This window comes from Carcharodon carcharias, chromosome 5, assembly GCF_017639515.1.
Source record: "Carcharodon carcharias isolate sCarCar2 chromosome 5, sCarCar2.pri, whole genome shotgun sequence".
Lineage (NCBI taxonomy): Eukaryota > Metazoa > Chordata > Chondrichthyes > Lamniformes > Lamnidae > Carcharodon > Carcharodon carcharias.
In genome coordinates this window covers 91,771,242-91,794,340 of record NC_054471.1, presented here as the reverse complement: position 1 = coordinate 91,794,340, position 23,099 = coordinate 91,771,242, and the positions used below count along the sequence as shown (strand labels likewise).

General features: G+C 44.1%; 1 protein-coding gene across 1 annotated transcript in view; it reads left to right on the top strand.

Annotated features, from left to right (window-relative positions):
- sntg2 (syntrophin, gamma 2) overlaps positions 1-23,099 on the top strand; it is a 1,105,459-nt gene that overhangs the window by 915,778 nt on the left and 166,582 nt on the right. Inside the window, exon 10 of the mRNA XM_041187804.1 lies at positions 801-928. Within this exon, the coding sequence (XP_041043738.1) occupies positions 801-928 (128 nt within the window). The remainder of the gene's footprint in view (positions 1-800; positions 929-23,099) is intronic.

Genomic DNA, 23,099 nt, shown 5'->3' with positions numbered 1-23,099 from the left:
TTTATGTTATTTAATTCTAAATGGGAGTGGCAGGTGGTGGGAGGAACTTAACTTATCATTGAACTCAAAACGAGAGTGGCATGGTGGTGCAGTGGTTAGCGCTGCTGCCAGACAGCTCCAGGGACCCGAGTTTGATCCTGAGCTCAGATGTCTGTCTGTGTGGAGTTTGCACGCCTTCCCTGTGTCAGCATGGGTTTCTGCCAGGTGCTCTGCTTTCTTCCCACTATCCAAAGACGTGTTGGTTAGGTGGATTGGCTATGGTAACTTGTCACACAGTGCTTGTGCATGTGGGTGTGTGCCCTGTGATGGACTGGCATCCTGTCCTAGGTGTACTCTGCCCAGAGCCCATTGCCTATTGGGATAGGCTCTGCCTCTCCAAGATCCTGAATTGGATGAAGCGTTCTGGAAAAGTGAGTGAATTCAAAATGGGTTAAGCTTCTCTCTATCTAAGGATCTTGACTTAAAGTCTATCCACATGGTGATGGGGAAATTCAATAAAGAATGGATTAAACATTTCATATATCAGCTTTATGTTCATGTATGAATACATATCACCAGACCAGCAGAGAGGCTAGTTAGTATCCATTTCTGATTTTTTAGTTGATGTAATAGCCATCAGTCAAAACCCTCTGGGTAGTTTCTATTTTTATATTTCATCTGTGTATTTTGTTATTTATGAATTCTGGACATTAATAATGTACGGTGCTGTGATTTATTCCTGACATAAGCCAATACTAGATGCACTGTAGTAGCTTTCAGATTAGATGGTGTTTCTGACGCTTCTCATTTATTCTGTGCAGGCACCATCATCACCTTCTTCACCTTCAGCTAATGAACCAAAATATGAGAAGCGTTGGCTAGATACCTTATCAGTCCCTTTGTCGATGGCTCGAGTCTCAAGGTACAGAGCTGGAGCAGATCAGTTAAGGTTTGTAATCCAGATAGACAAAGACTGAACAAATTGGAACATTTCTGGTATTGTTTGTGAACAGATGTTTAGGTACATTATGGGACAGAGCCCTTTACAAAGATGAATAAATATTGTATTTCCATTGCTGTGTGTAAATTTACCAGAAGACACAGTTGCATTCGATTAATCATGTTTATGTTCACAAAGATGTGAAGGCATGTGAAGTCACATACCAGTTTCTTACCCACACCAGATAACAGCAGCATCAAACATACTGGTGTACAATCAAAAAAGCAGTTTTCCTTTTGAAAAACATGAATTCGTTTTTTTTTTGGAATCTGAAATTGGGTCCAATAAGAGAACTATTTTCGAGCTCTTTAATGTTAACAAATCGTCTGTAAATTGCTCATAGTATGTCAGGTCATAGCCTGTTTTCAAATGACAGGATAGTTTTGCTGTGTTATACATAATTTATTGTTTTGCACCTGAGATGCAGCAGTCCTTAACTTGTCCTATCCTTTTATAGTTGCAAGGTTGACTTATCAAAAGGCACATCTTTATGTCAATTAAAGGATAGTTGCTGCTGGTGAAGAAAGTGTGCAGATTAAAGATAATCATAAATAACCCCGAGTCAGTGTAGGGGTTGAAGGAAATGGTGGTGAGATAGAGCTGGATGTTGTTGGTGTACATATGGAACATGACAGCATGCCTTTGGATCATGTTTCCAACGGGCAGCCTATAGATAACAAAAAGGAGGGGATCAAAGATAGATCCTTGGGGGACTCATATTATACTTCATTGTCAGGTGTCTAAAAGTATTAAAAATAACTCAGTCATTTTATGTATTTTTTTCTAAGCACTACACACACCTGCTTTTATGCTTTCAACTACAATAAAAGCAGACTGAGGAATAGTGGAGGTTAAGATTCATCAGGCCAAGATAAAATATTGGCACATGCTGTAATTTGATATACAGGTGAATTCCAGGATAAGCACAGCACTGCCTATGGATGTTAAGGGCACTGTAGCTGTCTATTTCTGTGCTTCAGGCTCATTTCAGGCTGCCACAGGAGACACAGTAACTTCCAGTCAGTTAGTAGTGCACAGATGTTTTAAATGGGTGATAGATGCATTGTTTTGCCAGAAATAGCAACATTGCCACTTTCCCCATAGACTATCAGCTTGAAAGAGCTTGCACTTATGTCAGATCTTTTGTGTCCTCAGGACGTCCCAAAGTGCTCACAACCAGTGGAAGTTTTGTTGAAGCGTACAGAAATTGCACTTTATTACAATGCAGGATTCCCCAAAGTCCAGAACAATATTGATGGCATTTGTGTAGCCATCTGTGCTCCTGCACACAATAAAAATTCATGAAATATAAGGGTTGCCATCAATATGCAGCATGTCTGTAACAAGTTGTGTGAGGTCAAGCAGGTGGATTTCTATTTCCCATAAAGCAACCTGGACGTTTTTATTTTAAAACAGCCCACTGTGCCTCGGCTGTTTGATGCAGAAAGAACAGTGCAAGGTCAGCTCCTAGGAGATGAAAGCTATCTCCTGGAACCAGGGCTCATGACAACTCTACAACAGCTCTGTGCACCTGCAGAGCATGTGTACAATGAGATTTATGTATCCACCAGTGTCATTGCTGAGTACTCATAGGCTCACTGAAGAATCTGGTAGATGCATACAAATTATGAGCTCTTTTTAGAATGTCTTACAGTAGACCCCAGCCAAAACATCTTTTTATCATAGTAGTCTATTTCATAGTGTCCAATTTTGTTGTCTAAATCAGCATTAAAATAGAACAAGTACAGGAGGAAGGCAATGAGGAGCAGCAAGGAGATGATGAAGGGAAAATACAGAAAGGAGTTGGATTTTCAGCTAACCCATATTTGTGGGCTGGTTGAGCCTTCTCATAATTATTTCAAAGAGTTCTCCTTCTGTCTTCACTATCCCCTCATGCTACGAATCAAGGTTTTATAAGGTGGCTATGTTTTGGGCTGCCTCTTTCAATTTAAGGTAAAACAGGATACTTTGGAAAAGGGGGATAGCGTGAAGTTGTATTGCCATCTGCCAAGCACAGGCCGGGTGATGGCTACCATGGAAAGGGGGGCCATATTAAGACTTACTGAAAGCCAAGTGCTATATTTCACACCAGAACACAATGAGAGAGACAACTGTTCTTGCTCTGTGCAGATTTACAGATTCCCAGGCAATCGGATTTAGAAAAAAACACGCTGGACAGAGGGAGAGCCCCAGAGAGATACGAATAGCAGCTGCTGTGGTCAGCGGGAGAAAAAGGCTATTTTTCTCTGTTAACTTCCAGACTATAGGTGGGAAGACAGTTGAAGAAATGAACCCATGGCAATTTTAGGATCCTAGAAGGTTTATCCTGGTGTAGTCAGGGTAAGGAATTCACTGGAGGGAGTTGCTTTGCAGCAGGTCAGTTTGGGATCTCTAGGAAGACTGAGGATAAAGGCCTTTGGTGGTCATTAAGCATTATGATTCAGTAGAATGAGAGAAGTGAGCCCAGTGGAAGCTGAGAGAAATTTTGGTTTGTTTCCTGACTACCTGTAAAGACTGCAATTCTGTGTAGAGCGTGCTGTAATGTAAATACGACAAGGGATTTTTGAATGTGTTAAATCCTAATAAGGTTTTTTTCTGTAGTTTAGAATATTAGCTGCCTACAAAGTAATGTTTAGTCAAGGTTGACTTTAGTTTTTTTCTTACAGTAAAAGTATTTCTTGTGGTTCAATTCCTTTAAGTTGGTCACTGGGAATTCAAACCTTTTTTAAAAGTTATCCCTCCCTAAGGGGATCATAACACTCAGCAAAGACACTTTTACCTACTACCAATCTGCCAAAGGTGGCATTCCTATCACCTGCTGAAATATTACCCAAACATAACAGGAACACTCTGTGGAAATGGCATTACTTAAGGCAAACCATTTTTAATTTGGTTATCGGATTAAGTAGGTGGGTAGGACTGGTGAGGTGGTAGGTGAGCAAGATGATAGGTGGGAAGGGTGGCAGGTGGGTGAGGTGACAGGTGAGTGAGATGCCAAATGGGTAAGTGTGTAAGTGGGTAGTCGGTTCTGAAGAGTAGTCAGGGAGGTAGTTGGGATGGGTTGGGGTGTTAGTCAGTTTGGGTCGGGAGCTAGTTGGGTCACTGGGAATTCCTGGGTAGTTATTTTGCTAAGTACTGTGGATCCACCCAAAGTCTCTGACTCTAACTCCAAGAACTCCAGGGAACATTCTTAAAGGGTGCTGCAGAGAAGGGGAGTTGGGTAATTGGGTCTGAGGGGTCACCAGGTGGTCTGGGAGTATTCTGATCAAGTCGGGCAGTAGTCAAGTGGTCGGGTTGGATTGGCAGGGTAGTGGAGGGGAGGTAGTCAGGTCGGGGAAGTAGTCGAGTGGTCCGGGGATGGTTGTCAGAACAGGGAATGATCAGGGATGGGGGATGGGTTGTGGAATTACACAGTTATTAGACTAAGTTTTAAACTGTCTAACATTTCTTGGGTAATTATTCAGCTAAGTACCTTGTTTCTGTCCAAAGTCTCTGAATCTAACTCCAAGTCAGAGTCATTCTTGGATTGTCCGTCGGAGCAAGGGAGTTGGGTAATTGGGTCTGAGGGGTCGTCGTGTGGTCTGGGAAGTATACAGATTGAGTCAGGTGGTAGTCATCTGGTTGGGTTGGTGGGGTAGTTGGGTTGGGTGGGGAGGTAGTCGGGTGGCCGGGGATAGTTATGTTGGCGGGGGTTGGGGGGGAGACAGTGGTTAGGTTGGGGGATTGTAGTCGGGCAGGTTAGGGGTGTTTAGTCGGGTCAGGAGGTTGATATTTGGGTAAATAGTTGAGTGGTTGGGGAGGTAGTTGGATCAGGTCAGGGAGGTGGTCGGGTCATTGTTGGGGGGGGGACAGTCGGTTCGGGTCAGGGGGTTGTACTTTGACCAGGTCAGGGGGTTAGTTGGGTGATTGGGGGGGAGGGAGGGGCGGGAGGTTTCAGTTGTGGAGTAACCCAGATGTTAAGCAAGGTTTTGGTCTATCAGGAAAGTACTGCGGATCTGTCCGAAGGCTCTGACTCTAACTCAGAATTTGAGACATTTACAGAGGGTCCTACTGAGCAGGGGAATTGCCCTTTGGAAGTGGAAATTTCCCAGGCAATTCCCACATAGACCCATGTGCATCAGGACTTTCACACGGTCTCAATGTGCATCTTAAATCGGAGACCAGAAGATTTGGGCCGTAATCTTTATGTATAACTAATATTTGGTACTCCAATATGTTCCCTTGGTTACGACCTATGATATTGCTTCTTGTTATTGTTTCCTCAGTTGCATGAGCATATGAGTTGACTTTCTGTTGCATATCTGCAAGTAGACCTAGAGTTGAAATGGTCCTTTAATCAATGAACCTAAGCCCAATATAGCCTAGCTGCAGGCTTTCTGGCTCATGCAAAGTCATGTGAACATGAGAGGGTTGAAGGAAAATCCAGATGTGTTGTTTTCCAGACAGTTGTAACACTATTTCATGCATGCCTATTTCAAACATTCTTTTGATACTGGCTTTCAAAAAGTACAAGGATTTGCAGACTTGATGGCAGCAGTGAGGTTGGTAAAGCCTTTATTCGCAACTTGATTCATAAATCTCTCCAAGGCAGAGGAGAGGATCTGTTGTATATTGCACTACAGGGCTCTTCGTCAGTAATTGGAAAATTCACCAGGGTGCTAGGGACTGGCCTTATGACATCTGAAACAGGAAGCAGAATTCCCAGGAGCCTTCAGAAGTCTTATGGTAAATTTGAACATAATCTGGCCCTCCAGATAGCAGGTTCTTCCTCTCTTACTATTGTCTACTTTTCTTTATATTCTGTCATGGAGTGGCATAACTGGCAAGACCAACATTTATTGCCCACTCTAATTGCCCTTGAGAAGGTGGTGCTGAGCTACCTTCTTGAACCGCTGCAGCCCTTATGGTATAGGTACACCCACAGTGCTGTGAGGGAGGGAGATCAAGGATTTTGACCCAGCGACATGAAGGAACAGTGACATACTTCCAAGTCAGATTGTATGTGACTTGATGGGAAACTTGCAAGCCGTGGTGGTGTTTGTACGCAGCTGCAGTCTTTCTAGTCTTGGAAGGTGCTGCTGAGTTGCTGCAATGCATCTTGTAGATGGTACACACTGCTGCCACTGTGAGCTGGTGGTGGAGGGAGCGGGTGTTTGTGGATAGGGCGTCAATCAAGTGGGCTGCTTTGTCCTGGATGGTGTCAAGCTTCTTCAGTGTTGTTGGGGTTGTGCTCATCCAGGCAAATGGAGAATATTCCATTACACTCCTGACTTATGCCTTGGGGGGGGGGGGGGAAGCGCGGTGAGGGGGGGGGGGGGGCGGGGGGGTGGGGGGGAGGTTGCATTGGTCATGCTACATTTTGAGAGTTTCTATTTTACTGAGTGTTACTGGCCCCTGACGCCACTTCATGTGGCACACTTAGAGGTATAGAATATCTGTTGCAATGATATTTTAAATGCAAATTTTCAGATATAACTTTCAGCAGAATTAGTAACATTGAACTGTGCTTCATTATATAGCTTAGCTCCAGTAAGTGAATGAATTAATGCAAACCCTTAACTGGTATCTCCTACTCTCTTGTTTTTTTCATCTCCAAGTGCTTTAATGGCCTCTGCCAAGGAACTCCTGGGCTTCCTTCTTAAAGGAAGTAATAGGTTGCAGAGTGGGGTGGGGTTGAGGAGTACAGATACCCATGAAGATTTTTCTCTCTCACTACATGTATTCTCCTACAAGCACAGTCACAGAAAGGTAACAATTAAATTGCTGAAACGACAAGATGAAACTCCTTAATAGGCATGATTACATGATGCAGTTAAGGTAAATGGAATTGTCTAGGGCAAATTAAGAAGAAAGAAGCGTATCCTCCTGCTTTATAGGGATTCATGGGATGTAGTGAAAGTACCCTGAGACTATGTAAGGGAGACATAAATCTCCACGTTATGCATGTTTAAAATACAGCATAAAATCTGATGATATAATCTCCTACCATATTGGAACTTTTGAAATTATCAGATTTGTCACAGTGATGTAGTGAGGTCTGCTGATTGCAATAGACTTAGATTTGTTGCCACTTTTTGCCAGGCAAGCTGATCTGTTTGCCTGACTGGTCAGCCATCAGTATGCAAGAGTGCATCCATTCTCCACCGTCTTTACTGAAGGGATCTCTATTGGGTTATCTAAAAATCAGGTGATCTATGGCCAGAACTACTTGATGAAGATTTCTCTGTAATTTACCATATTTCAGTTATTAAAAACAATAATGTCTCTCATGACATGCAATATTAATTATATTGACCCTAGAATTGAGGATATGGTGGGAAGCATTCCAATGAGCATGTAGGAACATAGGAACAGGACTGGGCCATTTTGACCCTTATCCCTGTTCTGCCATTGAATTAGATCATGGCTGAGCCGTGACCTAATACCATAAACCTGCCTTTGTCGCATATGCCTCAATACAGTTGGCTAACCAAAATCTTTTAAAATTAACAATTGATCTAACTTAAATTGTTATTTGCAGAAGTGAGTTTCAAACTTCTACCACTCTTTGCTTAAAGAAGTGTTTTTGAATTTCACTCCTGAAAAGTCTGGCTCTAATGTTTTGACTATGTCCCCTAGTTTCCCAACTAGGAGAAATAATTTCTCTCTATCTTCTCCCCTTAATATTTTGAACACTTCGATCAAATTACCTCTTAACATTCTAAACTCCAGAGAACTCAATGCTAGAATTTTACATCCCGTAGGTGGGTGCGCACGCAACCTGATCCGGGGTAAAATTGTGTGAGGAGCTATTGAGCGAGCATTCTGACATCATCCCGCACTCGCACGATATTTTGCTCAGTGGACACGTGCAAAAGCCCGCCGACAATTAAGAGAGCAATTAAGCCCATTAATGCCACAGTTGTCTCTCAATTTTCAGGTCTGTCCAACCTTATGGTTGGTGGATAGGCGAATCAGCCATGCAGACTTTGCATTTCTCATCAAACCTCATCCAAGGGCAGGATGAAATTTCTGTTATGAAATAAAATAAAAATAAATATCTGTGGGCAGTATTTTTATCAGCTATGTTTTCAGGTGATTGATTGTGATGTATGGACACTTTTTTGCATCTTTTTAAACCTTTATTTTAGCTTTTTCAGGTCTGCAGCTCATTGAGGCAGCTGTCTGCCTTCAGGGAGCTGTCCTGCAGCGCTTACCCATGCCTGCTGAAACGTCATCACCCGCCCTCTTCCACCCCCACACTGGCAGGGCTGAGCTTTTCAGAGCACATTGCACGCTGGCCAGCTGGTTAGTTGGCCAGCCAGTGTGAAATCATGATTGAGTGCCGATCATGGTCGGGGGCCCATTTTCTGACCGCTGCCAGGCCCACTGATCGCATGCGCCCACCAAGGATAAATTCAAGTCTAGGTGATTTAATCCCTCTTTGTAGCTTAATTCTTGGAGTTCAGGTATCATTCTGTAAGTTTACAGTGCACTCCCTTCAAGGCCAAAATATCCCTCTAAAGGTGTGAGCCCAGGATTGCTTATAGTGTTGCAAGCATGGTCAAAGCAGGGCTTTGTATAGCTGAAGCTACAGCCTATAGACTTCTAGCCCCTATTCTTCGGTTCCGCTAGATGTAAACACCAGGACTTCAATAGCCTTCAATTACTCTCTGTACCTGATCATGACATTTTAATGATCTGTGTACCTGGACCTGCAAAGCTACAAACAGATATAGATAGAGTGGGCAAAGATCTGGCAAATGGAGTATAATGTGGGAAAATGTGAAATTGTCCATTTTGGCAGGAAGAATAAAAGAGAAGCATATCATCTAAATGGTGAGAGATCGCAGAGCTCTGAGATGCAGAGAGATTTTGGTGTCCTAGTGCATGAATCACAAAAGGCTAATATGCAGGTACAAGTAATTAGGAAAGCTAATAGAATGTTATCATTTATTGTGAGAGAATTGAATACAAAAGTAGGGAGGTTATGATTCAGTTGTACAGGGCACTAGTGAGACCACATTTGGACTACTGTGTACAGTATTGGTCACCTTATTTAACAACAGATGTAAATGCCTTGGAAGCAGTTCAGAGAAGGTTCAGGAGACTAAATCCTGGAATAGGTGGGTTGTCTTCTGAGGAAAGGTTGGACAGACTAGGCTTGTATCCACTCGAGTTTAGAAGAGTAAGAGTGATTGAAACATACAACATCCTGAGGGGTCTTGACAGGGTGGATGTGGAGTAGATGTTTCCTCTTGTGGAAAAATCGAGAACTATGGGTCACTGTTTTAAAATAAGGGGTCGCCCATTTCTAACACAGATAAGGCAAATTTGTTTTTTAAAGAGTCGTGAGTCTTTGGAACTCTCTTCCTGAAAAGGTGGTGGAAGCAGAACCTTTGAATATTTTTAAGGCAGAGGTGGTTACGTTCTTGGTAAGCAAGGGGGGTGATAGGTTATCGGGGGTAGGCAGGATGCAGATTTAAGGTTACTATCTGATCAGCCATGAACTTATTAAATGGCGGAGCAGACTTAAGGAGCCGAATGGCCTACTCTTGCTCCTTGTTCTTATGTTCATCTCTTTAGACCTCCACTGTTTCTAGCTTTACACCATTTAGAGAATGTTCCCTTCTATCCTTTTTGGGTTCAAAGTGCATGCCCTCACATTTGCCAATGTTGAAACCCATTTAGTCCACTCACTTTACAATTTTACCCTTCCATCTACACTGCTTCCAATACCACCTATTTTGCGTTTTCCGCAAATTAAATCATAGGAACATATATAGTGAGGTGAGAGTGGCTGCCCTTGACATTAAGACAGCATTTGACAGAATGTGGCATCAAGGAGACCTAGAAAAACTGCAGTCAATGGAAATCAGAGAAAACTCTCCACTGGTTGGAGTCATACCTAGCACAAAGGAAGCTGATTGTGATTGTTGGAGGGCAATCACTTCAGCTCCAGGACATCACTGCAGGAGTTCCTCAGGGTAGTGTCCTAGGCTCAACCATCTTCAGCTGCTTTGTCAATGACCCTTCCCTCTATCATAGGGTCAGAAGTGGGGATGTTCGCTGATGATTGCACAATGCTCAGCACCATTCGTGACTCCTCAAATACAGCAACAGTCCATGTCCAAATGCAGCAAGGCCTGGACAATATCCAGGTGTGAGCTGACAAGTGGCAAGTAACATTCGCACCACACAAGTGCCAGGCAACAACGATCTCCAACAAGATGGAATCTAACCATTGCTCCTTGACATTCAATGGCATGACCATCGCTGAATCCCCCACTACCAACATCCTGAGGGTTACCATTGACCAGAAACAGAAGTAGACTAGCTATATAAATACTGTGGCTACAACAGCAGGTCAGAGGCTAAGAATCCTGCGGTGGGTAATTCACCTCCTGACACCCCAAAGCCTGTTCACCAATGCATCCACTATCTCCACAGCCACCTCTTTCAACACTCTGGGATGTAGGTCATCAGGTCCAGGGGACTTATCAACCTTCAGTCCCACTAATTTCTCCAGTACAACCTTCTTACTAATACAAATTTCCTTCAATTCCTCATTCTCCCTAGTCCCTTGGATCTTTAATTCTGGGAGATTTCTTGTATCTTCCTCAGTGAAGACAGACACTCTCTGCCATTTCTCCATTCCCCATTATAAATTCTCTTGGCTCTGCCTGTAATGGACCCACATTTGTCTTAGGCAAACATTTCCTTTTTACATCCCTATAGATGGTTTTACATTCCATTTTTGTGTTTTTTTGCTAGTTTACATTCGTGTTCTAGTCTCCCTTTCTTTATCAGCTTCTTGGTCCTCCTTTGATGTATTCTAAAATCCTCCCAGTCCTCCGGTTTACTACTATTTCTGGTAACTTTATAGGCCTTTACTTTTAATCTTATACAATGCTTAACATCCTTTGTTAGCCATGGTTGACTGATTTCTTTTTGGGTTTTTGTGCCTTAAAGTAACGTACAATTGTTGTAAACTATATAATAATTCTTAAAGACTATCCATTGCATATGTACAGTCATACCTTTTAATGTATTTTCCCAATCCACCTTAGCCAATTTGCCCCTCATACCTTCATAAATTCCTTTGTTCAAATTTAACACCCTGGCTTCAGATTTGGCTACCTCACTTTCAAAATGTAAAATTCTATCATATTATGGTCACTCACCCCTAACGGTTCTTTTACAACAAGGTTGTTAATTAGCCCTTTTTCATTACATAATACTAGATCTAAAATAGCCTATTCTCTAGTCAGTTCATCAACATCCTCTTCTAGAAAACCATCCCTAAACACACTCCAGAAACTCGTCTTCCATGGCATTAGTACTCATTAGGTTTACCCAGCCTCTCTGCAGATTGAAGTCACCCATGATTCCTGTCTTTCTTATGCTACATGCTTCTCTAGTCTCCTGATTGATACCATGTCCCACACTACCACTACTGTTTGGTGGCCTAAAAACAAAGCCTACAAATGTTTGCTGCCCCTTGCTGTTTCTTAGCTCCACCCAAACAGATTCTACATTTTGTTCTTCCGATCTGAGGTCCTCCCTTACTAATGCACTGATCCCATCCCTTATTATCAGCACAACTCCACCTCCTTTTCCTTTTTGCCTGCCCTTCCTAAATGTTGAATATCCTTGAATGTTTAGTTCCCATTCTTGGTCATCCTGCAGCCACATTTCCTTACGGCAATTAGATCATACACATTTACCTCTATTTTTGCCTTTAAGTCATCTACCTTGTTGTGAATGATGCATGCATTCAGATGGAGTACCCTTAACTTAGTCTTTTTGACATTCTACATTCTAGGTTTAGTTGGTACTCGCCTTCATTTTCCCTACCTTCTACTTTCACTTACAACTTTTCTACTTCCAGTTACCAGCGTTACTTACAATTTGAGGTACCCCTCAGGTTCCCACTCCCCCTGACAAGCTAGGTTAAACCCTACCCAACAACACTAGCAGATCTCTCTGCATGGATATTAGTTCCAACCTTGTTAAGGTGTAACCCTATGTTCAGCTTGTATGGGGCTCATCTGCCCCAGAACCGGCCCCAATGCCTCAGTAATCTGATGACCTCCCTCCTATACCATTTCTCCAGCCATATGTTCAATCATTCAATCCTCCTATTCCTACACTCACTAGCACGTGGCACTGGGAGTAATCCTGAGGTTACTGCTCTTGAGGTCATGCTTTTTAATTTCCTTCCTAACTCCTTAAAACCTGTTTTCAGGACCTCATCCCTCTTCCTACCTATGTCATTGGTTCCAATGTGGACCAAGATCTCTGGCCTCTCTGAAAAGGATGACCTGCAGCCGTCCTGTGACGTCCTTGACCCTGCCACCAGGGAGGCAGCACACCATCCTAGAGTCATACTTACTGCCGCAGAAATGCCTGCCTTATCCCCTGACTATGGAATCTCCTATCACTATTGCTCTCCCACTCTTCTTCCTCCCCTCAGGCGCAGCTGAGTCACCCATGGTGTCACAGACTTGGCCCTGGCTGCACTCCCCTGAGGAACCATTGCCCTCACCAGTATCCAAAATGGAAAACCGATTAGCAAGTAAGATGGACTCACGGGACTTCTGGCTACCTGCCTGGATCACTTAGGCTGCCTGGTGGTCACCCATTTCCTCTCTGCCTGCACGTTCTTAACCTGCAGCTGGAGTTCAAGCTTCTGCAGCTGCTAAAACTTTCTGCAAATGTGTTTGCCTAGAACACATGGCACATCCTTGAGCTTCTGTATACCGCAAGGTGCATATTCCAATCAGCTGAGCTGACCTGCCACACTGTAACTTTAAAAGCAATTGTTATAATTAGAATAAGTAGAATAACTCAGGTTAACGTAGTTAGAGCCAGCTACTGGAGGCTGATGAAAGGTTGAAAAAGAAAGGAGCACCTTCCCTTTTCACCGAACTCTCTCACACACTAAATGCCAACTCAAGCACTCTAATGCAGCCCAAAGCAGCATTCCAGTGCAGAGATGTTTCTTTCTATCCCATCACCTAAGTTATTAATGATTACAGTGAATAATTGAGGTCACGAGACAGATCCTTGCAGAACAACTCTAGTGTCCTGTCAATTAAAGTGTCTGCCCATTGCCCTGACTCTCTGTCACATTCCGTTCAACCAATTTCCTAACCAGGTCAATAATTTACCTTCATTTTCATGACCATAAGACCATAAGGCGTAGGAGCAGAAGCAGGCCATCGAGTCTGCTCTGCCATTCAATGAGATCATGGCTGAACTGATAATCCTTAACTCCACTTTCCTGCCTTTCCCCCATAACCCTTGATTCCCTTACTGATTAAAAATCTGTCTATCTCAGCCTTTAATATACTTAATGACTCAGCTGCTACAGCCTTCTGCGGTAAAAAATTCCATAGGTTCACTACTCTCTGAGAGAAGAAATGCCTCCTCACCTCTGTTTTAAATGGGCTCTGATTTTTAAATTACTCTGAGATTATGCCCTCTGGTCCTAGACTCTCCAACAAGGAGAAACAACCTCTCAGCATCTACCCTGTCAAGTCACCTAAGAATCTTATATGTTTCAATAAGGTCGCCTCTCATTCTTCTAAACACCGATGAATACAGGCCCAGCCTGCTCAACCTCTCCTCTTAAGAAAACCCTTCCATATCCGGGATCAATCTAGTTAATCTCCTTTGGACTGACTCCAATGCAAGTGTATCTTTCCTTAGATAAGGGGACCAAAACTGTTCACAGTATTGTAGGTGTGGTCTAACTTGTTAACTTGTACCCTGTATAGTTTTAGCAAGACTTCCCTAGTTTTAATATTCCATTCCCTTTGAAATTAAGGCCAACATTCCATTTGCCCACCCCATTACCTGCTGAACTTGTATGTTAGCTTTTTGTGATTCATGCACCTCCAAATCCCTCTGGGCTGCAGCTTTCTGCAGTCTTTCTCCATTTAAATAATATTCAGCTCCTCTATTTTTCCTGCCAACATGCATAACCTCACATTTTCCCACATTATATTCCATCTACTAAGTTTTTGCCCACTCACTTAACCTATCTATATCCCTCTGTAGATCCTCACACTAGCCTTCCCACCTATTTTTGTGTCATCTGCAAACTTGGCGATAGTACATTCACTACCCTCATCCAAGTCATTAATATATTGTAAATAATTGTGGCCCCAGCACTGATCCCTGTGGCACTCCGCTTGTTACAGGTTGCCATCCTGAAAATGCCCCCCTTATGCTAACTCCCTGTCTTCTATTAGCTGGCCAATCCTCTATCCATGGTAAAATACTAACCCTAACACCATGGGCTCTTATCTTATGAAGTAGCCTTATGTGCTTCATCGAACACCTTTTGGAATATCCTTTATAATTAACTCTAACATTTTCCCAATGATGGATGTTAAGCTAACTGGCCCATAGTTACCTGTTTTTTGTCTCCCTCCCTTTTTGAACATTGACAGTTTTCCAATCCGTTGGGACTTTTCCAGAATCTAAGTATTTTTGGAAGATAACTGCCAGTGCATCCACTATCTCTGTTGCTACTTCCTTTAATATCTAAGGATGCAACCCATCAGGTCCAGGGGACCTATCGGCCTTTAGTCCTACGAGCTTCCTTGGTACTTTTTCTCTAGTGATTGTTGTTATATTTATTTCCTTCGCCCCACCCCAACTTTTGCCCCTTGATAAATTAATAATTTTGGAATGCTATTAGTGTCTTCTACTGTGAAGACTGATGCAAAGTATTTGTTCAATTCCTCTCCCATTCCCTGGTTCCCCATTATTATTTCCCTAGCCTCATTCTCTAAGGGGCCCATGTTTACTTTGGTCTCTCTCTTCCTTTTTATATACTTAAGGAAGCTCCTACTGTCCATTTTTATAATACTTGCTAGTTTACCGTCAAAATTTATTTTCTTCCTCTTTATTTTTTTTTGGTCATCTTCTGTTGGTTTTTGAAACTTTCCCAATCCTCTGGCTCACCACTAATCTTTGCCACATTGTATGTTTTTTCTTTAAATTTAATACTATCCTTAACTTGCTTGGTTAACCATGGTTGGTTTATCCCCTTCCTTGAATCCTTCTTCCTCAAAGGGATATATCTTTGTTATGAGTCATGAACTATTTCCTTGACGGCCATTAACCGCCTTTTCTGCTAAACTCCTTTCCCAGTCCACTCCAGCCAACTCTGCCCTCATTCCTTTGTAATTATCCGTAGTTATGTTTAGCACAGTTGTCTCAAATCCAAATTTCTAGCACTCAAACTGAATGCTAAATTCAACCCTGTATAGTCACTATTTCTTGGAAGATCTTTTACTCAGATCAACTATCTCATTACACATCACTAGATCCAAAATAGCCTGATCCCTGGTTGGATCCACAACGTATTGTTCTTGGAAACTGTCCCGAATACACTATGAATTCTTGCTCATGGCTACCTCTGCCAATTTGATTTTCCCAATCTCCATGAAGATTAAAGTCATCCATGATTAATGTACTGCCTTCTTTACATACCCTCATTACCTCCTGATTTATTTTCTGTCCTACAGTTTAGCTACTGTTAGAGGGTCTATACACTACTCCACCAGTGTCTTCTTCCCCTTGTTATTTCTTATCTCCACCCATGTGGATTCTACATCTTCCGATCCAAGATCATTTCTTGCTATCGTACTTATTCCATCAAAGCTACAACAAAGCTACCCCACCACCCTTTCCTTCCTGCCTGTCCTTTCAAAAAGTTACATACCCCTGAATATTTAGTTCCCAGCTTTGATATCCTTGTAGCCACATCTTCATAATGACTATAAGATCATACCCATTAACCTCTATTTGTGCTTTTAGTTCATTTATTTTGCTCCAACTGCTACATGTGTTTAAGTGAAGAGCCATTAATTTTGCCTTTTTACCATTTTTTCCTCATTTGACCCTATTTGCTGCTTTTTTTTTATGTTTGTACACTCTGTCCCTTCCTGTCACACACTGGGTATCATTGCCGAAATAGCTGCCCTGCAATGCTGCCATATGCTTTTGATTTTTAAGGCTATGTATCCCCTCTCCAGAACCTTGCCCCCACCACTCTATTTAGGTTAAAGCCCTCTCTACAGCCCTAATTATTCGATTCACCAGGACACTGGTCCCACCACGGTTCAAGTGAAGCCCATCCCACTGGAACAGCTCCCTTCTATCCCAGTACTGATGCCAGTGCCCCATAAACTGAAACCCATTCCTCCCACACCAATCTTTGAGCCACGTATTAAACTCCTTGACTTTATTAACCCTATGTCAGTCTGCCCATTGCTCAGGTGGTAATCCTGATATTATTACCTTGGAGGTTCTGCTTTTTAATTTAGCTTCTAACTGTTCAAATTTTTAAGCAGAATCTCCTTTCTAGTCCTATTAATGTTGCTGGTACCAACATGGATGACGGCAATTGGATCCCTCCCCTCCCACTCCAAGTTCCCTTCTAGTCTTGAGGCCTGCCCTGGCACCGGGCAGGCAACACAGCCTTCGGGACTCATATTCACAGCTGCTGAGAACAGTGTCTATCCCCTACCACTACTACATTCCTGTTTCCTCCCCCTACTTGAATAGTTCCCTGTACCATGGTGCCATGGTCAGTTCGCTCATCCTTCCTGCAGTCCCCGCTCTCATCTTACATGAACCTCATAGCTGTTGGACAGTTTCAGGGGCCAAAGCTCCTCTAATGTAATGCCTGGGTTCCCCATATATGCCTCACTTGCTGTCACACCCTCTTGTCCCTGATCACAGACCAAATTTGACTTATCTAATCTTAGGATTATGACCACCTCCTGGAGCAAAGTGACCAGATAACTTTCCCCCTCCTTGATGTGGTGCAATGTCTGCAGCTCGGACCCGAAGTTCTTTGAGCTGCAAACACTTACTACAGATGTTTTTGCTTTGGATCACCTTGGTGCCCAGCAGCTCCGACGTGCTGCAGCAGCAACAAATCACCCGTCCTGCCATTACTATCATATTTTATTTAATTTATTAATTAATTACTCTAGTATCCCTGCTCTTTATACTTGAAGAATCCATCGCTCTTTACACATTATTGTAATTATTTTTTTTTAACTCCAGTATTAATCTCATATTTAAACAAGCTATTTTTAAGAAGAGAGAAAAAATGTCTAGAAACTTAAAGACAGACTAAAGATCCTACTTTTACTTTAAAAGACTAGAAATACTCATCAATCCTACTCACCAGTCAGCTGCTTTCCTTGCACTCGTGTCACGTTGTAGTTCATGACGTCACTCCATCATTGGTCTCAGGTGAAGTCTCCTCACTCTCCACAGTCTTCTTAAAATGAAGTCTCCCAGCTCTTTTTTAAATGAAGCCTCCCCACTCCCTATGCTCTTTTTAAAATGAAGTCTTCCTTCTTTCTGCACTCTTTTTTTAAAATGAACTCTCCACGGCATCCGGACTCTTTTGAGTGTCAATTTGAACTAGAAGTCTCTCATGGGGAGGCTTTATCAAGTGCTTTCTGGAAGTCTATATAAATAACAGCCATAGTCATTTCCCTTTCCATTACTTCACTCACTTTGTCAAAACCTTAATCAGATTCATCATGTGTGACCCACCCTCGACAAATCCATGCTGGCTCTCCCTGAGCATTTGATTTTTTTTAAGGTATTCAGTCACCCTGTCCTTAAATGTAGGCTCTAGTCGACAACAGGTGTTAGGCTAACTGGTCTCTAATTGTCAGTTTTCAAGGTGCCCAGTTTTCTTCTGATCATTTCCCAATATAATTGCAAATGTTTTTTGCATTGATTTTGATATTTCTTACAAATTTCTTTTTGTAGCTCTTACTGTCTGTTTTGCAACCCATAACGTTCCCATTTGCCAGAATCTACTACTTCTTGCATTTTTGTATGCATTTTCTTTTAGTTTCATGTTATCTCTTACCTCTCTAATTGTCTATTGCTTTGTATCTTGGCAAGTGGAACGCATGGCCTTTAGTTGTATGAATTGGTTCTGTATCACATTTAATTCTTTTTTGAAAACCTCCAAATGTTCTTTTGTTGTTTTGCCCATTAACAGATTTGTGCAGTTTACTCTGGTCATTCTGTGTCTCATTTTATTGAAGTGTTTCTTATCATTATTAGCTGTTTCATGTTTCCTACTTGAAACACAGTTGTTGGAATTTTCCATTCCCATTTGCAGCAGGCATCATGGTGGGTGTGAGCAGACAATATGATGAGAAGGCCAAAAATCGGTTTCAGGCAACATGAAATCACAGTGGGATGATCTGATGGTGTCCGCTATGGCAAACAGCGAATCCTGCTGGAGGCCAGCTTGAATCTGATTTTCACCCCACTAATCGGATGCAAAATAAGGCCCAACCTGAATCGTACCTCCCAACCCTACACCCAATTTACTGTTACGCCAGCCAAGAACACGTCTGGACAAGCATGACATGCAGAAGTCGGGACTTACCTTTAGGGTCTTGCTCAAGTCATGGATATCTGAGGAGATGATGATGCTGGAGCCCTACAGCTACTGGACCCTGGAGGAACATATGCATCGCATGGTGGGTGGATCATGCACGTGGCACCACTGTGAAGCAGCTCTCGGAAGGTGGGAGGTCTCCACGCAACAGCTTTGACTTCAGTGAGGATTTGGAACTTCACAGGTTTCATTGTGGGCTTGCACCATCTTCCATGATCTCTGTTCATGCTTTAGACCTGCTTTGGGACTTCACCATGAGCTAGGGTGTGGAGCATAGTGGAGAGAAAGATCTAGGTGTGAGTGGGAGATGAAGGTGTCGGGGGAGTGAGGTTGTCGGGGGGGACAAAGTTGTCAGGGGAGTGAGGTTGGGAGGGGGAAGGCGGGTGTAAAGGGCGAGAATGCTGCAAGTGGGGAGGTAGGTGTAAGGGGGAGGAAGGTGAAAGGGAGGGAGTTCGGAAGGAAGATGATATCCAGGGGAAGAAGGGAGTTGGGAGCAGGGAAAGTGTCAGGGGAAGGAGGGAGTTCAGAGGGAAGGAGTAAGGGCGGAGGAAGGAGTAAGGGCTGAGGAGGAAGTTAGCAGAGGGGAAGGAGTGAGGGTGGAGAAGGGGTAAGGTCGAAGGAGGGAGTTAGGAGGGGGAAGGAGTAAGGATGGAGGAAGGAGTAAGGGTGGGGCGGTGGTGAAATGTCCAGGCAAACATGCAAGGGAGGGATCTGTGGAGTCAATGACTGCCTTCTGGGGAGAGAACTCAGGGTGGGCATGGTAGGAGGGGATGGGGTGTGAAAGAGGGGCAGAAGTAGCCAGTGAAGTGGGACGATGAGGTTGCATCATTACCAGTAGAAAGGCCAGTGAGGGTGGTTGGTGGTGACATGGAGGCAAACATGAATCCTCAGGATAGGAAGGAGGAGGTCGGGGAGGTCAATGTGGATGGGGGTGGGATTCTAGAATGAAAAGGGTTCACGCTGTAGGGTAATGGTGAGCAGGTGGAAAGTGATGCCAGGGAATGGACTGTGATGGGTGAAAGGACATGGGTGACTGGAGGAGGGGAAAGGATAGGAGAGTTGATCAGAAAATTAACAACAGCCATGTTTCTCAAATCGAAAGTGAGCGGAGCCTTGTGTTGGATGGACACAGGTACTGCATAGGAGTGCAATAAGTGGGTGGGTGGAGATGTAGTTCAGCTTAGATGGACACCTGAAAAAGAACCCCAGCAGGCAGCAAAGAAAATGCCCAGGACAATGAGATGGGTGCGATGGATAAAGGCTCCGCATGCAAGAGAGAGTGTTGGCACGAGGCTGCAAAAGGCCTTGCCACACATGCACACTTCTCTCTCCAGATTCACTCGTGGTCTGGCTGCGTGCAGCTGAACTTCAAGCTTGCACACGAACAGGAGAGAGAGCACATCCTGAGTGGGGCACAGCCAGAGTGGGTATTCGGAATTTGGTGCAAAGCGGGAATTCGGTGCATAGGGGACGAGGTGCCCTTTGCATTTTTACTTATTATATAATTTCCTAAATCTTCAGTGTGTGCTGCAGCAGGAGACGCTACAAGGGAAAGGAATCACTGGTAAGTAGTTGGTAAGGTATTTACTTCTGTATTCGCTTATAGTTTAAGGTTTACAGTTTGTATATTCTACAGTAACAAGGATCAGGAAATAAGGGCCCCAGAGTAATTGACTTAAAAGGTTTAATTTAAAGGGATAAGTCATGGCAGGAGCACTCAAAGCCATGGTGTGTTCCTCATGCACCATGTGGGAAGCCGGGGACATTTCCAGTGCACAGGACCAGCATGTGTGCAGGAAGTGTGTCCAGCTGCAGCTCATGGAAGCTCGGGTTTCAGAGCTGGAACAGCGGCTGGGGACACGGGAGCATCCGCAACTCTGAAAGCTTCGTGGATAGCACGGTTAGAGCGGTGGTCACCGCAGATGAAAGGACTTGAAGGAAGTGACCAGGTGCCCACCAGGCAGTCCAAGAGAAACAAGCAGGTAGTTCAGGAGTCCCCTGGGGTTCCACTCACAAATCGATATTCCGTTTTGGAGGCTGATGAGGGTGCTAGTTCCTCCAGGGAGCATAGACAGAGGCAAGCTTCTGGCATCACAAGCAGCCTGTCTGTTCAGGAGGGGAGGAAGGGAGGAAGCGCAATACTATTAGGGGATTCTATAGTCAGGGGAACAGGTAGGCCGTCAACGTGACTCCAGGATTGTATGTTGCCTCTCTGGTGCCAGGGTCTGGGATGTCACTGAATGACAGTAGGGCATCCTGAAGGGGGAGAGTGATAAGGCAGAGGTTATAGTACATGTTGGTACCATTGACATAGGTAGAAAGGGGGGATGAGGTTTTTATCATCAAGAATTCAGGGAGTTGGAAAGTAGACTAAAAAGGTCAGTGGAAGGGAAGCTATTGGAGAAATTTCTGAAGGAGAGTATCTATCTCCACTTGTAGAGGCAATGTTTGATCAGGGATAGTCAACATGGCTTTGTCAGAGGGAGGTCATGCCTAACAAATTTGATTGAATTTTTTGAGGAGGTGACCAGGTGTGTAGACGAGGGTAGTGTAGTTGATGTAGTTTATATGGATTTCCGCAAAGCTTTTGACAAGGTCCCACATGGAAGACTTATAAAGAAGGCAAATGCACATGGGATACAGGGTAATTTGATAAGATGGATTCAAAATTGGCTTAGTTGTAGGAGGCAGAGGGTGATGACAGAAGGATGCTTTAGTGACTGGCAGACAGTGTCCAGTGGTGTACCATAGGGATCTGTGCTGGGTCCCCTATTATTTGTCATTTATATAAATGGCATTGATGACTATGCGGGGGGCGTAGGATTAGTAAGTTTGCGGATGACACAAAGATTGGCCAGGTGGTTAACAGTGGGGTTGAATGCCTTGGGCTACAGGAAGATATAGTTGGGATGATCAAATGGGCAGATAAGTGACAAATGGAATTTCACCGTGAAAAGTGTGAGGTGATGCACTTTGGAAGGAGTAATTTGACAAGGAAGTATTTAATGAACAGCATGGCACTGAGAATTTCTGAGGGACAAAGGGACCTTGGCATGTGTGTCCATAGATCTCTGAAGGCAGAGGGACATGTTAGTAGGCTGGTGAAAAAGGCATATGGGACACTTGCCTTTATCAATCGAGGCATAGATTACAAAAGTAGGGTGTTCATGTTGGAGTTGTATAGAACCTTAGTGAGGCCACAACTGGAGTACTGTGTGCACTTCTGGTCGCCACATTATAGGAGGGGGTGTAGAGGAGATTCACCAGAGTGTTGCCTGGGATGAAACATTTAAGTTATGAAGAGAGTTGGATAGACTTGGGTTGTTTTTGTTGGAGCAGAGAAGACTGAAGGGTGACCTGATCGAGGTGTACAAGATTATGAGGGGCATAGACAGGGTGGATAGGGACCAGCTGTTCCCCTTAGTTGAAGGGTCAGTCACAAGGGGACATAAGTTCAAGGTGAGGGGCAGGAGGTTTAGGGGGGATATGAGGAAAAGCTTTTTTACCCAGAGGGTGGTGACGGTCTGGAATGCACTGCCTGGGAGGGTGGTGGAGGCGGGTTGCCTCACATCCTTTAAAAAGTACCTGGATGAGCACTTGGCACGTCATAACATTTAAGGCTATGGGCCAAGTGCTAGTAAATGGGATTAGGTTCGTAGTTCAGGTGTTTCTCACATGTTGGTGCAGACTCGATGGGCCAAAAGGCCTCTTCTGCACTGTGGTTCTGGGGAGCGGTGGGTGGGGGTGGGGGTATGCAGAGGGAGGACTCGCAAAGCTTGTTAATGAAGCTGAAAGACACCATTACACATTATTCAGTGATGGTGAATATATTTTCCAATTATGAAGTGACAAGATATGTTCACCTATCCAACCACTTGTCATAAGAATTTCTTAACTTTTCTTGGCCTACCACTTCCTTTAGGTGTCGCCCTGACATCCGTAGCAAGGGTGGAGACAGCCCTTGTAATGGCTGGCCCTGTTGCCACTGATGACTTTGGCATGTGTCCTCTGGACAGCTGAGGCCTTGAGAGCCCCAGCTTGCTTTGGTTGCCCTCCTCTGGTCCAGCTGCTCCCTCTGCAGTGACAGAGGATGAGGTTGAGGGGGGTCACAGGCAAAGGGGACTCAGAGGGAGTGGATGGCCTCTGGGGCTCCTAAGTGGATGACCCAGGGATGTCCAGCAGCTGCTCCTCCTCCCTTCAGGTGCCTGAGAACCGGGCTTGAATCCTTAAAGGGAAGGAGCACCTGGATGTCGACATGCCCTGTTTCCCCTTCATGTTGCCATTGCAGGAACTTGCCCATGGCTACTGTGATGGAGTGCTGGTATGTGCATATCTCCACATTCTGCTGCACCAGGGTCTCCATGGAGTCCACCATCCTTCCCATAGAAGCCTCCATGTGCTCATATGGGCACCAGTTCATTAGAGAGCAGAGGGACACACTCATCTGACTCATGTGCCAATTTATTGAGGGCTTCCAATAGCTCTGCATGACATTCCCCCACCTCCTACTGACTCTCCAGGATGAGTTGGAAGGCCAAATCCAGAGGCTCGTTATCTGACTCGGACCTCACAGATGCCTCTTCCCCAGCAGCCCCCAGGTGCTGGGGAGCTAGGCTGAATCTGCTTGCACCTGCTGTGGACATGTGCCCATGTGGTGACCACCAGATTGTGAACCCGAGC